Genomic DNA, 16,657 nt, shown 5'->3' with positions numbered 1-16,657 from the left:
ATACGTGCATAGGTGAGGAGCCTCACATTCACTCAACAAAAACCAGAAAAAGCTATAAAATTGGAATAAGAGCATGAAATATTTATTCTCATAATGGAGACATTAGCAAACACTAATAGGTTGTATTAAGACATAGAAAATTTAGGCTGAATATTACAAAATTGTCCTGATACAGTGCTGTGATAAACATCCCACGTGAACAGAGGGAGCACAGCCTAGTGCCAGTGCCATGGGAGCAGCCTCAGACTTCAGCAACAAATGGGAAGTTTCACACCAGCTGAGGAGTTTTCCCTTGTTTGAAAAGGGACACTAAGAACACTTCCAGCCTGAACTGCATCCCTTCCCAGTGCAGCACAGCAGCAGTGTCCCATTGTCACAGCCCAGGACAATCCCAAGGACACCGGGAGAGGGAGGCTCAGCCCAGGGCAGGGCAGGGGGGCTGCTCTCATTGCTGAGGGGCTTCTCTCCCCACTCACACCCAACATTTCTAACCCTCTGCCTGCAGCAGGAGCCAGACTGCACTCAGGGGGTCAGGAAGGCACCAGCACTGCCAGAGTGAGCCAGGCACAGCCCCAGGAGGGAGCAAAGCCTCCTGCAGACGCCCAGCCGTGCCAGAGGAACAGGGAAAGCACAGCTGGACCCCTCTGACCTCCCACCCACCTTCCCCAAGGAACGCTCTGCTATTCAGCAGACCAAAGGAAGTTTTCCAGCATTAACAGCTCTGTGGAACACGGGACAGCTTTCACAGCAGCTGCCTGACAAGTGAGGGGGTTACCTGTCCCTGCCAGCCTGGCCTGAGCCCATGCAGCACCTAGCAGGATTTGGTTTGGGGGGTAAGAGTTATCCTTTTGAACATTCCCTGCAGCAGAAATCGGTATTACACCACTGCTGCCAGGGGATGGAAATGATGCCAGCCTCAGAATTTGGATTTCCTCGGGTGAAACACAGCCCAGAACCAGCCACCAAGCCCAAAATTAACCCCATCCCAGCCAAAGCACACGTTAAGAAATGTACTCAGCGTGCAGGATGGAAGTGAAGCTTCCCAGAGCTGACAGAGCACTGCAAAGCAGTTTTAAGCAGATTTTAGACAATCTCTTTGATTTTGCTTATTCTCTCAACCCACAGCTTGTACGATGTGAACAGATAAACGTCGCTGTGCTCCAGGGGAGGGCACCCAGAGCCTCGGCAGGAAGGCTCAGGTGTGCCCAGCTCAGAGCTCTGCAGCAAGCCCAGCACATGGAGCAGCATCGCACTGCCATCTCTTGGTCAGAGAGCAACCCAAACTTCTGTACACGAAATGAACAGGAACACAACACTGCAGCTATAAACAGAGACATGTTGCTCCTACAAGCCAAACAAATACTGATTCAAAGTCTAGTCGAGGAGTCAACATCCACTTTACATTCCTGACTCTCAATACCTGTACTTAATGTTAGGCACACTTAAAAAAAAACCTGAAAAATTAAATACAGTCTAGCCCATTACTCCCCTTTTTAATTTTTGTACAAAAGGGTAACTAATTTTTAAAGCCAGCTTATACAAGCAGCACATAACCACTACTCTGAATTCAAGATTTTACCCACTTGATTAAGAGTATCAAATTAGCCTCAGACTTATGGGCAAAAACATGGCTCAAAGTTCTTGGTGCTTTCAAGTACATAAAGTGACAAATAACCTAAACAGCAGGGAGTTGGGTTTCTTTATTTTCTAAAAACCTTTGTCAAGCCTTTGGAAAAGAGATGCTTTATTCAGCACAGAGCTGTAAAATCTAGTTTAAGAGCAAGCCCCTAAAACAATTTGGGGATTTAGTCCTGGTGAAATCCAGTGGCACTTGGGGGACTCTTAAATTTTATTTGTGATTTCTGTAACTATGTGCAAGTCAGCAACTGAAATACACAGCAGAAAGTCCTGGCAGGCACAGCAGAGGCTCAGGCAGTGGTTTTTAGGGGACAGCAGCCAGAAGAAGTTAAACAACATTTCCTACAGAGCACCAAGCCCAGCACCAGGGACACTGACCATTATTCCAGCTGAGTGAACAGAAACAATTTGCAGCAGTTCAACACTGAGCCCATCAAACAGGGCTCTTTGCAATGTTATAAAAGAATGACAAGAGCAAAATCTGTAAAAAACACCCAGAATTATGAAGTTGCAAACACTGGGAGATAAACAAGGTCACTGCCTACCTCCTCTAGACACAGCTATATGGATCTGACCTTTCTGTAAAAAGTGGTAATTTTGTGAAAATAACCTTTCAGTTCCCAGGGAAAGGGGAGTAAGTCATGTCTCCTGCCCTGGCAGATCATGATGAGACTCCCAGCCCTAATTTAAAGGTCACCAACAATCCTTTGATAGCAATATTGCTTTTCACTGTGTCCACGTTTCATGTGACATGGTCAGAGCTGACCAGCCCAGAAGCAGGCAGCTCAGCCCTCCCTCCAGGGTTCATCACCTCCCTGGACACACCAAAATCCCATCAGAACCATCAGTAGGAGTGCTGGCACAAAGGATTAATTTGCTGGTCTGTGTTACAGGAGTTCTATCACCATTCTCACTCTGGTAACACAGAGGAAATTAAGGCCTTGCTATACAACACTCCTCAAACCCAGCTAATGCTGCACTGAAACCAGAGCTCCAGATGTTTTCCAAACAGGAACAGCCTTCACTCCATCTCTGCCTGCTCAGCACTTGGTGGTGGGGGCTGGATGCAAAGGACACACTCCTGGAGGACTAATGATCCCAGGGATATATGCCTAAAAAGTTAATAAAAGCTTAACTTCCCACCTGGAGGCTGCCCAGAAACACCCCTGGGACCCTCCCAGTGCTGGTTTTAGCTTTGATTTGTACATTCAGGAGCAGCTGCTGGAGTGCTGGCACTGACTGAGCCCTGCCCATGCCTGGGGGCACAGAGAGCCCCTTCCCCTGGCTCCCAGCTCCCCTCTGCGTGGCACTGGGAGCCTCCCAGTTCCCCTGCCAGCACTGAGAGGTTTCCACAGAACCCCAGAGTGGTTCCATCCATCCCCCTGCCATGGCAGGGACACCTCCCACTGCCCCAGGTGCTCCAGCCCCAGTGTCCAGCCTGGCCTTGGGCACTGCCAGGGATCCAGGGGCAGCCCCAGCTGTGCCAGGGCCTCACCAGCACAAATTCCTACCTAATACCTCATCTAAACCTACTCTCTGTCAGTTTAAAGCCACCCAAAACTAGTGCTGTGTAGAACATTAAGACAAAAATTGAGGGATTACATCAAAATTAATAGCTCTGAAGGGTAATTAATTATGAAGAAACTGAAATCCTACAGAAGCTATTTTTTTTTCCTTCCTAAATTTTCTTTGAGAAGGAACATTTAGCATTTAAGCATTATGCCTTTGAGATAAATTGTATTTAAAGGTTACAGCACAAAACTACATCTCCCAGCCCTATGCAAGATGGTTTATTAATTGCCCTGGATGCACACTCATAAATTTGTTTGGGTAATTTGATGAGGGGAATTGATTTACCATCACAGTGAAATACTACATTGAACACACATAATTCATTCTTTATACAGCTCCTCCCCCCTTAAAAGCATCCTGTCTGACTGCAGGCCACACTGAATTATTGTTCTGTAATCATTAAGTGATTTATTTAACCACAGCACACACAGTTAACATTAATCTGTATTCCTATTCTAGTTTCACCTTTATGTTTTCTGCTGTCCTACCAATAAGGAAAAATTATGGATTTCATATAAGCCAGGGTACAGTTATGGAGCAGCAAGACAAGATCAGCAACATTTTTATTCTCAAAACATCTCTTTCAACAATGCAAATGGAAAAATAATGCAACATGAAATCTTTTTGAAAGCATAAACAGCACAGAATCATCACAGTGAAAAATTTGTAATATACTAAGCAAATGTTGCTTGTGGGGAAAAAAACCAAACCCTAACTCATTTTTACTACTGTTAAATCATTTAATAAAGGAAAGGCTCAGACGAAGATGCTACCTGTGATGAGAACTAGGAGGACTTCTTCCATAATCTACTATATCTGACCCAACTCACACGAGATAAATGTGATTATTCCTCACTCAACTCAATTCTATTTATTCCCAAAGCATTAAAACTTTCCATCAGCCTTTGCTCCTGTGCATTTGCAGATGTCTTGCATTCCAGCAGCTCTTTTGAGAGACTTGAACCAGCAAGATGAAGCACTCAACTCACAGCAAACCACCAAAAAGAACCACTCCAGCCAGAGTATTGCCAGGCACCAGGCCACACCAGTGATGAGAAATCAAGAGCAGAAAACTAAATTACTTACTTTAAAATGGAAGCTTTAAAAGTATATGAAACTTTCATTACACCCTGCTTTATGAGGTACAGAGATGAGACTTGAGAAAAGGAAGCATCTAGATCTGGTATTTTCAGAGACCCCTGACAAAGGTGAGGAAATGATGACTCTGACTCCATGTTCTTAGAAGGCTAATTTATTATTTTATGATATTATATTAACAAATGCTACACTAAAACTATACTAAAGACTACAGAAAGGATGCAGACAGAAAGCTAGAAAGATACTAATGAAAACTCATGACTCTTTCCAGAGCCTTGACACAGCCTGGCCCTGGTTGGCCAATTAGTAAAAACAATTCACATGAAGCCAATGAAACAATCTCCAACCACATTCCAAAGCAGCAAAACACAGGAGAAGCAAATGAGATAAAATTGTTTTCCTTTTTCTCTGAGGCTTCTCAGCTTCCCAGCAGAAGAATCCTGGGCAAGGAGATTTTTCCAGAAAATAGGACAGTGACATCTAGATTCTCTGAGAGGAGAACTTCAATACAGTCCTTCGGGGCCAGTTGAGATGAAAAGCCAGAATGGAATGTGTACATCCACACCCAAGGTGCACTGATGCACAGAGGTACCCCAGGTGCCCACCTGGCCTTTTCTGTGACCCAGCTACCTTCAGCAGGGCTGCCAAAGCTGTGTCTCAAAGGAAACCAAGGTGTGCTCTGGGGAACACCCTGAATAAGGGAGAACACACCTCCACAGACACAACTGCAGTTGTGACACTGCGAACAATCCACAGGGAACGTGCAGGGTGAAGGCTGAGGAAACCCCTGAAATGAACACTGACACCCCCAAACCTGCCCTGAGAGCTGGCAGCGAGGCTGGGAGCAGCAGCACTGCCACCCTGGCACCTCACAGCCAGCTCTAACAGGGCACTGAAGTGTCACCTCCCTCAGCTGGGGGTCTCTAGTCGTTTTGGTTCGCTAATTTAAGAATTTTTTTTTTTTAATTTTGAGATTTTTTTGGTGAATGTACTAAAGAATGTGGTGGGCTGGGTGCTGGCTAATCACTAATACACTCACTTTTTGTTGGGAGATAGGATTAGGAGAAAGTAGGTTTAAAACTTGAAGAGGTAATTAAACAAAATTTCATTAAAAGCGACTAGAAGGAAAATAAAGTAACAAGAATTAAAGCAAACTCGTTAGAACACTTCTCCTCCCTACACAACTTGGTCTTTTTTACTGACAATGTAAAGAACCCCACAGGGGTCACAGACACAGGACAGCCTGCCTGGGACACAGCAGAGCTCCAGCAGGACAGCAAAGCCACGGGGACCCTCTCTCAGCTCCATTTACCCCGGCACAACGTGCAGCTCTCCCTTGAGTGAAGCCACCAAGCAGGGCTGGCAGAAGTTTGCTGTATCACTGAGACATCCACTTAAACACTGCCTGCAGTCCCCTGGAACTGCCCATTACACATGCAGTCCGTGACAGACTCAAATGGTGTGCAAATACATCTCCCTCAGCCAGAGGGAAATGCCAGAGGTCACTGGTGTCAGATGAAGTTTGTTCGTACAAGGCAGACGGGGAGCACAGGAGGAATTTGATGTGCACTTCAAAGGGAAGGAATTTGTCCAGTCTGGCAGGCAGTTCTGTGTCTCACTTGGTAATGAGTTTCTTTTGAAGAAATGCTGTTACACAGAAGTCTGTTTAACTAAAAGGTTGTTCTGTGGCTTTCTCTATTAACAAAAATATCAGGAGAGATTGCCTGCAAAGCACCAGCTGAGTTTTAGCCAGGAGGTGAGGGGTGCATCTAGTCTTTGTAAGTGGCTCACCTGCTGCTGCCAGGCCAAAACGGGGTGAATTTAATCACCTGAAGTACATCAAGACTAATTTTCACAAAAATACATTACTATTAATGAGGAACCCATTTGCACGGTGAGAGCTGAATTGTCCTCATTGCTCTAACTTGTTTTGCTTACATCCAAGGATGTGACAAAATGCTGAGCGATAAAACTTTGTTACTCATCTCAAAGTCAAGACTTCCTGAGTGCCCATGTATTGGCAAAGAGATTTATGGTCCTATTACCCAATCGATGCTGCAAGAGCACATGGGAAGGGATGAAATGCAGAGCCCTGTGATAACCAAGAGCTCAACTACTGCTTAACTTCTTCCATGTGCCCCTGCGTCAGTTTTCTTATCTGTACAAGAAAGGAAACAATAAGTTCATCTCTCTTCACAAAAGCACTCGGAGATATTTTGATATAAACTGCATTATTCAAACACAGTATTTTCCAAGGTCAGCCCTCTCTGCACAGCTCAGGCACTCTTAAATGAACTCATCTTCAGTTTTTCCTTCCGAGGATTTACCCACACCATCACCAGAGCTCTCACTGCAGCCTGCATTTGTGGCATTCACATTTTCTGGAAAAATCCCTTCACCCAGGAGTTTTCTCCTGGGAAGCTGAGAAGCCTCAGAGAAGAAGGAAAACAACATTCTGATTTGTTTCTCCTGTGTTGTGCTCCCTTGGAACGTGGTTGGAGATTTTTTCATTGGATTCTGCTGTGAGTTGTTTTGACTCATTGCCCAATCAGGGCCAAGCTGAGTCAGGACTCTGGAGAGAGTCACAAGTTCTCCTGATTATCTTTTTAGCCTTCTGTAAGTATCCTTCCTGTATTCTTTAGTATAGTATTCTTTAATATACTATAGTACCATAAAGTAATAACTTAGCCTTCTGAGAACACAACGTCAGATTCATCATTCCTCCTTCCTGCCACGAGGGTCCCTGCAAACACAGTGTGCATTTCCCTGGGAGGATTTTGGCAGCTCACTAGCACAGAGCAGGAGCCCGGGCTGAGGAATGAGCCCTTTCCAGGGGCTGAGGAATGAGCCCCCTCCCCAGCATCACTGGCCAAGCAGCCACTCACGCCAAACCCCAGCCAGAGGGCACTGCCAGGCACTCACAGCCTGGAAAGCACAAACCTCAGTTTCCCAGCTGAGCAATTAGCAGCAGGTGTTAATGTGTTTATTACACTTCACTCAGAGAGGATTTGCACCTGTGGTCAGTCAGGTGTTTGTGGCTGGCTCTGATGCACAAGGAGCACATAATAAAATAACTGCAGGCTGCTCTGACAACGGTTCGAAAGTGGGAAACACAAAAATACGTGTTTGAGCTCCCCATTTTGAGTGGCAGACTGAGGCAGGTGGGTGAGCTGCAGTTATCACCTCTGTGTGGCAGGCATCTCACACTAACAAAAACCAAAATCTTCATACCTGGTGTCTCCACAATTCCCTGAGCACTTCAGAGCAGGCACTGCTGTGCCACAGCAGATTTCTCCAGTCCATACATCTGGTCTAAATGCTCTGCAGAACACTAATATTTTACTGTTTCACTAGTCAAAAATAAAGTGCAAGTGCTCTAATAAATCCAAGCACCTTCTTGCACTATAAGCACTTTAAGTGTGGCTGTTTGCCATGAACATACCTGAACAAAACACTGCCAGGACAAGTTTTATCTCACCTGCCCAGCCAACTCCACCTCAGTGTGCAGACACCAATCTGGACTTGTCCAGCCTTAGAACATTGTCACTTTACTCCATTTAATGGGATATTGACTTTTTATACTTCACTCTCTGCAAATCAATATTCTAATAGACACCAAAGAGACTGGCAGAAGGATGCAGAGTTCCTGCCCACCAACCTGATGGAAATGATGATCCATAAATAAAGGTCAAACCAAAGGAAAAGTTCAGCCTGACAGGAAAAGAAGAACAGCACAGAGAGAAGAGTCCTTAAAATAAGGGAATGTTTTTAAAGTACCTAAATTAACTACAGGAGGAAGGAGACACAGCCTAAAGCAGACAGATAAGGCAGTTAAAACTCACAGCTAGGGAACGACAGACTAAGGTCCCTTTGGAATGTCTGTGCTCAATGCCAGGATTTAGGAAACCCTTCAGGAGGCATCTCCAGTACGCCACACAGGAAATGTGCTGCCTTTTAATGTAAAATAGCAACTTTCAATATCTGAATAGGCTATTCAGAACAAAGTCAGAGAGAAATTATGTGCAGTGTAAAATGAAACACTTAAAAGGGATTACCCTATTCTTTCAGGGATTGGTCCCACAGGAAAGCCAAAGGGAGCCTCCAAACAGGCTCCTGAGCAAAAGGCTCCTGGTCACTGTCCCTGGGAGAGCCCTGGGACCCTTTGGGGCCAAAATCAGCACAAGGAAGACACAGCTGAGCTGACTGAGAACTGGCAACACTCCCAGCTGGAGAAAGGGCTGCACCAGATCCCCAGGAGCGCTGATGGTGGCACCAGAAACACACGGAATTCTGTGTGCATCACTCAGGATGGTTTAGCTTCCACCACACCAATTTGGAGCCTTTCATTCCTGGGCCTTTTGCCTACCAGAAAGACAGGATAAGTTTTACATCCAGTTTCCTCTGGCTAGGATTGTACCGAGGTTTCTGAGCACACCTCCCTGAACTGCAGGTGATGAGCCACAGGCTCACACCCCTGAGCTCCACCACCTTGGTACAACACAGCCTCAGCCACCAAAATTCTGAGTGAGGTGAAGACACAGCTCAGGCAGGGCAAACCATCCAAATTCCAATTTTCAGAAGAATGTGAAGGAATACAAAAGAGTGTAGAGAGGGATCATAAAAATTAGTTATGAGAAAAAATTATTATTTATATAGGGGGAAACTCAACAGCTTAATACAGATAATGTAACAAAAGGGTTTTGCAGTCTCATCCCAAAAACTGCAAGAGAAATTCCCAGGTGTCTCAGACCAGCATGACAAAGTTCACCTCCAATTTACTCTTCCAGCTCTGTTTTAAGCTGTCCTTCCACAACAATTTCACATAACAAATGAAAATGAGCTTTCACCCACTCTGGACTGCCCAACACTTGAACCCAGTCATAGTTGAACACGACAGAGCTCTGGGTGAGATAAGGAGAAGGAAAACACTGGATTTTCCATGACCTTTTGCAGATTCCCAAACCCCTCCCCTGCACATACAAGCAACCTGTTTCCTCTACAACAGAGTAATGACTCGTTACTTCAATCATTCCAAAGTGGTAGGGAATTCCATCTGGCACTATGGATCAGCAGCCAAATTAGTGTCTTGATCTAAAGGTCAGCTTGGTAATAACAGAAAGCCTAAACTGAGGCACATTTCAGCATCACCAATCAGCATTTCAGCATCTCTCCTGAAGCTGCTCTGCCTTCCCCATGCTGTGAAGGACTCCCTGGGTGAGAGCAGCACCATGAGCAGCTGTGGGGGGACAAACCCAGGACTACAGGCTGTGTTTAGACCCTTCCACCAAGTACATTCTCATCAACTGATTAAACTGATGAAATTCTTCCCCAAAATTAGATAGGCCAGACGCTGAGAAGCACAGACCTCTAGAAGGGCCTCTTTTGTACCTCCTCTCCTCTCACAGCCCCAGTGCAAAAACAATCCTTTCAATTACCCCACAAACAAAGCTTTCATTACCTTCACATCAACTCTCTACCCCCCATAAACACAGTTTTCACTGTCCAAACTCACCAGCAACTCTCCTGCTGCTGCTCAACTCCTTCTTCCAGACAGGACAAAGCAAACAAAAGAGGCAGCAACTGTCCACTTCTTGAATGTTGCAGAAAGAGGGATCAGAAATGCCCATAACCACTCTAAGGTGCGGTCCATAACCACTCTAAGGAAAAGCAGCCACAAGTAACATCCCCCAAGAGGAGCACAGAACACGCTCCAAAAACTTCTGACTCTTAGCTCTGAGGGAGGGCTTATTTGTGGGTGTGCTAATTGAGTTCCAATTGGAAACAGCTGGCTCCAATTGGAAACAGCTGGCTCCAATTGGAAGCAGCTGGCTCCAATTGGAAACAGCTGGCTCCAATTGGAAACACCTGGCCATGCAAAGGGAAAAAGCAGGTGAAATGATTTAACAGCTTCAGCTTCATCAACCTCAAACACAAAACACCTGAGCTGGGTAAAGACAAAAGCTAATGGGACCCCCAGCACAGCAGGGGAGCACACCTGGCTTGGTTCTCCCAAGACACGGGGCAGGTTCCAGCTCTGAAAGAGATTGTGGGAGATGCTTTAGAAGAATGTTGTACATTGCACAGGCAGGACTTCCCTGAGCCGGGTTTAGGTGAGAGATTGGGAATAAATTCTTGGTTGTGAGGAAAGGAGGCCCTGGCACAGGTGCCCAGAGCAGCTGGGGCTGCCCCTGGATCCCTGGCAGTGCCCAAGGCCAGGTTGGACAGGGCTTGGAGCAGCCTGGGACAGTGGAAGGTGTCCCTGCCATGGCAGGGCTGGCACTGCATGGGCTTTAAGGTCCCTTCCAACCCAAACCAGCGCGTGATCCCAAGCCACAACTTGTTTCCATGGATTTGTGTCTCCCATCACGCAGAACACTGATTTGGCCGGATCATGTCCTGCCGAAAGCCATAGCCCCCAGCTGCTAAAAACAGGAACACACTCCTGGAGCTAAAGTGAATTCAGCATTTATTATAATAAGGCCTAAAGCTCAGGGGGCCCAAGGGCTGAGCAGAAGCATTCCCATCGAGGATGCTGCAGAGCCGGCGCTGGATCTTCCTTTCTTGAGCAGCGATGTCCCGGTGGAGCAGCACACGTTCAATGGCTCAGATGCCCCTTTTATACTGTTTTTTGTCCCTTTGGGTTGGTTTCTGTTGGGATCCTTCACTTGTATGAAGGTTTAAGGCGCTTGATTGGCCCTTACAGCTCTGTCCAGGCTGGCTCGTTTCGCTTGGGTTGAGGGTGATGCACTTTACTTACGTGTAATATGGTACAATGAGTACCGTATTTCTTATAACTACCCTTTTAAACCCCTTTTGCAATATAACAACCAAACTTTTTAACAGTGCACGCTCAACAATTATTAACCATTTTACAACAGTTTCTAACCTACTTTTGACAAAGGCCATGGCTGTTCCCATGCCCAGGACAGCAGCATGGGGCACTGCCTCCCCTGCACGGGGGCTCGGAATCTCATCCGCTCATCAAACACATTAGCTTGTTAAAAACAAAAACAAATAAACAAAAAAACAAATTAAAAAAAAAAGAAACAAAAAACAAAAAACAAAAAAAAAAAAAACAAAACCAAAAACAAAACCAAAAACAAAAAAAAAACAAAAAAAAAAAAAAACCAAAAAAAAAACCAAAAAAAAAAAAAACCCTGAACACCTTCAAAAGAAGGAAGGATTGACAGCCCCGTGAGGAATTAAAACAGCTCAGTGCTTTACGATTAATATTGCCCATTGATGCGAGCACTGCACACGCATCGCACCGAGCGCAGCGCGATTTGGAGGCGCAGCCGCGGGTACGGAGAAAGGCACCGGAGGCGGTGCCACGGCATTTCCCCGTACCCTGCCGAGGAAAGCTGCACCCCTGGGCCGGGCCGGGCCGGGACCGGAGCGGGGTGGAACGGGACCGGAGCGGGAGCGGGGCCGGGCTGGGGTGGAACAGGAGCGGGACCGGCCCCGTGTGGAACGGGAGCGAGGCCGGGCCGCCTCAGGGCTCCCTCACAGTGCCGGCCCCGCCCCCTCGCGGTGCTGTCAATCAGTTTCTACCCAATCAGCGAGCGGCATCGCCCCCGCGCAGCCAATGGGCGCGCGGCTTTGGCGGCGGGGGCGGTGCGCGGGCATGGCGGATCTGAGCGGCGGCAGCGAGGCCGTGGCCGTGGCGCTGTGGCCGCCCGGGGAGGCCCCGCCGGCCTTCCAGGTACCGGGGCTGGGACACCGGGGAGGAGAGCGGGGCAGGGACACCTCCCTCTGCAGGGACACCTTCCTCTGCAGGGACACCTTCCTCTGCAGGCCCCTCCGGCCGGGCCTTGGACGCCGCCCGCGGTGCGGCAGCCGCTGCTTCTCCGGGCAACCCGTGCCAGGGCCTCCCCATCCTCACAGGGAAGGATTTGTCCCTAATATCTAATCTAAATCTGCTGTCTTTTAGTCTGTATATGTTCCTGGTCGCCCTGCCACCCCAGGATGCCTAGGAATTTGCTTCAGTGGTGTTAGAGAGTCTATACAGACCAGATTGGAGAAGCTTCTAATAAGCCTTGAGGAAAAATTAAGGTGTGATCCCGGTAGAGCCGAATCTCCCTGAATTGCGTAGTGTGCTCATATTTTACCGAAAAGGTGGTTGAGGAACATTAAACTTGGTTTTGATTAAAGCCCAGTGACTGAGAAGCTGATGCTTGTTAAAAAAAGAAACTTGCAAATGCACTGTCATCTTTCACAACACCCAGAACTGCCAGGTACAAGCTCCTGTGAAATGTAATATTTAGTGATAGCACATCCTCCAGGCTTCTAAATAAAGCTGAATGCTGAGGAGGGAGTGGAAATACCCCCGTGGCTGGCCTTGTACCTTGCTTTCCAAATGCAGCAGTTTCCATCGGGTTTTGTTTTCCAGCGCTCCGTGGTTCTATAACCATTCACCTGCTGGGGGCATCAGTGTAATTTTGAGGACCTGATTTTCTACCGGAATTAGGAGCGAGCATGAATACAACAAGTTGGAGAGATAAATTGAAAATATATTAATTTTTAACGTAATTGTGTGATTTGAAATTTTGTGGCATGAAGAGCTATAGATTAACCTTAGAAATAACTTATTGAGTATTTTGAAGTGTAGGGAGAATTACTTTAAGAATACCTTGATAATTCTGCAAATAAATACATCCATCAATAAATATCTTTAGTTTCACTATAAATGAAAATGGTACATAGTAGAGACTCACGAGATTATTTTTTTTTTCTGCTAAGCACTTTTTGTGGCTATTTTCAGAAATTCAGGCACTAATGAGACTATCAGTTGGTTATTGGTCTATATGGAATATCTGATTTGTATTCTTAGACATTTCAGACAAGTTTGAGTTGGAAATTTACAGAAAAGCAAAGCGTTCATGATTTTTGTTTGGGGATCAGCCGTTTACAGACATAAACTTGTTTACCATTCTGGTTTCGAGCACTGCTGGTGGCAGGGCTCTGCCTGACTGCTGTTCTCTCTGCAGTACAGCCCCGAGAGCGTGGCCGGAGCGGACGGAGAGCTCGACCCCACTGAAGTCACCTTCCCGGGCTGCTCCTGCCGCAGCAGCTCCTGCGCGCCTCCCGGCTGCCCCTGCCTGAGCCGCGGCCACAACTACAGCAGCCCGGGCCTCAGGCTGGCCGAGCTGCAGGAGCAGCCCTTCTCCAGGCCCGTGTTTGAGTGCAACAGCCTGTGCTGCTGCGGGGAGGGCTGCCACAACAGGCTGGTGCAGCGGGGGCTGCGGCTGCGGCTGCAGGTGTTCCGCACGCGCAGCAAGGGCTGGGGCGTGCGCGCGCTGCAGCCCATCCCCAGGGGCAGCTTCGTCTGCGAGTATGCCGGGGAGGTGCTGGGCTTTGCCGAGGCTCGGAGGAGAATCCAGGCCCAGAGCCCGCAGGAGCCAAACTACATCATAGCAGTGAGGGAGCACCTGCACGACGGGAGGGTGATGGAGACCTTCGTGGATCCCACGCGTGTCGGGAACGTGGGCAGGTTCCTGAACCACTCGTGCGAACCCAACCTCTTCATGGTGCCCGTCAGAGTGGACTCCATGGTGCCCAAACTGGCGCTTTTTGCAGCTGTTGATATTTCTGCTGGAGAGGAACTTTCATATGATTACTCTGGAAGATGCCATAATTTCCCAGAAGCCAGCAGAGAAGACAAACCTCTGGAGGAAGAGAACAGCCTGAGGAAACCTTGCTACTGTGGTTCCCGCACGTGTGCTTCCTTCTTACCTTGGGACAGCTCCCTCTTCTCCACACCAGCGAGTTCTCCGTAGCCTTTCAGCCTTCAACACACCTGAAAATACTGTTTTCTCCAGCAGTTAAATCAAACCCATTCTGTTCCAACAAGGAAGCACGTGGGGTTTGAAGAGCAGCAAAGAGACATGGTTTTGAGAACTAATTTTATGGAAAAACCTTTTCAAGGTGGAGAGTACAAAGGATTATTGGAGCTTTAAGATGTTCCAAAATCAGTGACTAAGCCAGGCCTGGTGTTTTTGTCTGGTTTTCCTCTGACAGCTTGCTGTATGTTAAAGCGGCTCTCTCAGTTTGTACCCTTCAGAAAGAATTTGTACCTTTGGCACTTGTACATGGACAGGATGTGATAAAAGCAAGGAAAGTCACTGACAGTGGCACAAGAAAATAATACCATGAACCATGACTGTTGCAAGAAAGGTATTAGGTTCTTAAAATCCATTAAATTATTTTTTTTAATTATTTGCTGTAATTTTTTTTTGTTCCACAAAGCGTACTAACTACTAATTATTGATGTAAAAAGGAAAGCATAGCTTTAGTACTTGGTGTGTCCCTTCTCCAGCTGCAGTGCCATGCCCAAAGCAGCTCTGACTGACTGGCTGCTTCACTCCCATTCAGCTTTGCTGAAGTGGTGCAGGACAGCAGTCTCTGAGGAGCACCACATCCCATCTTTTCTAAGCACCTCAGCCTCGAGGCTGCTCCCATCAGACCTCTGCAATCACAACAAGCAGCACATCTGTTACTCCCCAGCACTCAGTACCTGCTCAGGAGGCAAATGCAGCCCCTGCAGCATGCAGCAGGATGATCCCCAGCACTCAGTACCTGCTCAGGAGGCAAATGCAGCATGCAGCAGGATGGTGCTGACAAGCTGACTGAAAGGAGAAATACAGAAGTGCATCTGAACAGCAACAGGTTTGTGTTTTGTGTTGAACAGCTGACAGATGCACGAGGATTCTTTCAGCTGCTAACTGATCCATGTTTTCACTACTCCAGGCAGCATTAAGCAAGGCCTGGCCTTTCCCAGCACAGGGAGAAGGTCATTCCATCTTCTTTGCATCATCCCTGTGTGGCTCTAACAGCTGTGCAGGGCTTTTCTGAGCAGCTCCTTCCCCCAGGGATGCACTGCCACCTGGGCACATTCTGTAACTGCATGTTCCTCCACTTCCTTTCTGCAAAGATCAAGTTAAGGTACCTTCACATAGGCTGGTTTTGATATTTAAGACGGACAAACTGCAATGCAGTTTTTTATTCGTGTCACACTGTGCCATCAGCAGCACAAACCCTCAATTATTCACTCTGGACAGTTGGATCTTCATCTGTTTCCATACCCTTTGACATAACACAGACAAGGGAGTACATCTCATGGGGATCAGCTGTTCTGCAGGTGATCAGTAACTTCATTTTTAAATTACAGCCAGCTTTGATTTGGACCTGGAAGACTGGTGCCACTGAAGGACTGAGCTGTCACTCCCAGCTCAGTATGCTCCTTCACAAGGAATCCAGGCAAACAGCTAAAAACTGGGAGCTCTCTGTAATCCTGTCTGCTCTCCAAGAGCAGTAATGATATTCAGTATTTGGGAGATTCACTTTCCTATTGAAATACAATCAGAATAATCCAAGGCTGCAGCTCTGAATGAATTGAAGGTCCCCTGCTCTGGGGAGGGGGGTTGGAACAAGATGAGCTTTAAGGTCCCTTCCAACCCAAACCATCTGATTAACCTGATACTGACCAGGGATAAAGAACATTTCACTATTTACTAAACAAAATCCTACTTGGTGTTTATGTTTGCTTCCTTGATAAGATGCAGTGTTAACCTCTCCCCTTTAAGTGCCTTCCTGCTGCTGCTGGGGTTTAGACACAGCTGTGGGTTTATGTTAAGACAAACATCACCAGGTGATTTCTCTTAGGGTTAATCATTAAGTGTCATTTCTGACGGTGCAGAACCTTCCAAAGGATTTCAGCTGCTGTCAGAGGTAGTTCACAGGCTGAATGGACATTAACTTCAGTCCTTGCCTCTTAGGGTTCCTGCTGTTATAGGAGGGAAACTCCCTAGACCCCATCCCTTGGAATGCACAGGATTCCAGGGCAGCCTGGACTGCAAGGTCTCTTGGGCAGAAGAGAGTTTTATCTGGTTTTCTCCCTGAAAAGGCACCATGCCAGCCACTTTCAGACCACAGGGCTGGGAGCAGATGATCCAATCCACTTCCTCTTTCCCTCCTGAGAAAAGTTTCAAGATGAGTGTTACAGCATCTGCACTCCTCATTTTCAGGATGACAGCACGGTTTGTTACCTTCCTGTTATGAGTATGCACTTGGCATGATTCTGAGTAGTTAAGGAAGTGCAGATTAAAAAAAATCCAGCCACCTTGAGCAGTATCTGGTCCTTGATCACAGCCCCAGAGCAGGAGCACAGCTGAGCCCTCTGGCCCTGCAATCTGAGCCCTCAGCCCACGCCAGCGCTGCAGCTCCTGGGAGTGACCTGATCCCAGTTATCTGCTTGGAGCAAACTTCCCAGCTCAGAACAGGAACAGTGCTGGACTGCTCAAAACAGCCACGCTGAGGGCCTTGCAAAAACAAAATAATTGTTAATTGAATT

At 47.1% G+C, this 16,657-nt stretch overlaps 1 protein-coding gene across 1 annotated transcript; it reads left to right on the top strand.

Annotated features, from left to right (window-relative positions):
* Positions 1-11,920: 11,920 nt before the first annotated feature.
* LOC121351228 (histone-lysine N-methyltransferase SETMAR) lies at positions 11,921-14,517 on the top strand. Its single transcript, XM_041463204.1, has 2 exons — positions 11,921-12,010; positions 13,296-14,517. Exons 1-2 carry the CDS (start codon positions 11,933-11,935, stop codon positions 14,082-14,084), a joined length of 867 nt encoding a protein of 288 aa, XP_041319138.1. The 5' UTR covers positions 11,921-11,932; the 3' UTR covers positions 14,085-14,517.
* Positions 14,518-16,657: the final 2,140 nt, after the last annotated feature.

This window comes from Pyrgilauda ruficollis, unplaced genomic scaffold (assembly GCF_017590135.1).
Source record: "Pyrgilauda ruficollis isolate IOZ18807 unplaced genomic scaffold, ASM1759013v1 scaffold10, whole genome shotgun sequence".
NCBI lineage: Eukaryota > Metazoa > Chordata > Aves > Passeriformes > Passeridae > Pyrgilauda > Pyrgilauda ruficollis.
Note: the sequence above shows the minus strand (reverse complement) of the source record. Positions and strands in the feature narration are given on the sequence as shown.

Bases quoted from the DNA above. Each gene is read 5' to 3' on its own strand.
- LOC121351228 (XM_041463204.1), top strand. From the start codon at position 11,933: ATGGCGGATCTGAGCGGCGGCAGCGAGGCCGTGGCCGTGGCGCTGTGG. The intron at 12,011-13,295 runs GTACCGGGGCTG...TTCTCTCTGCAG, and splicing joins AGGCCCCGCCGGCCTTCCAG to TACAGCCCCGAGAGCGTGGC.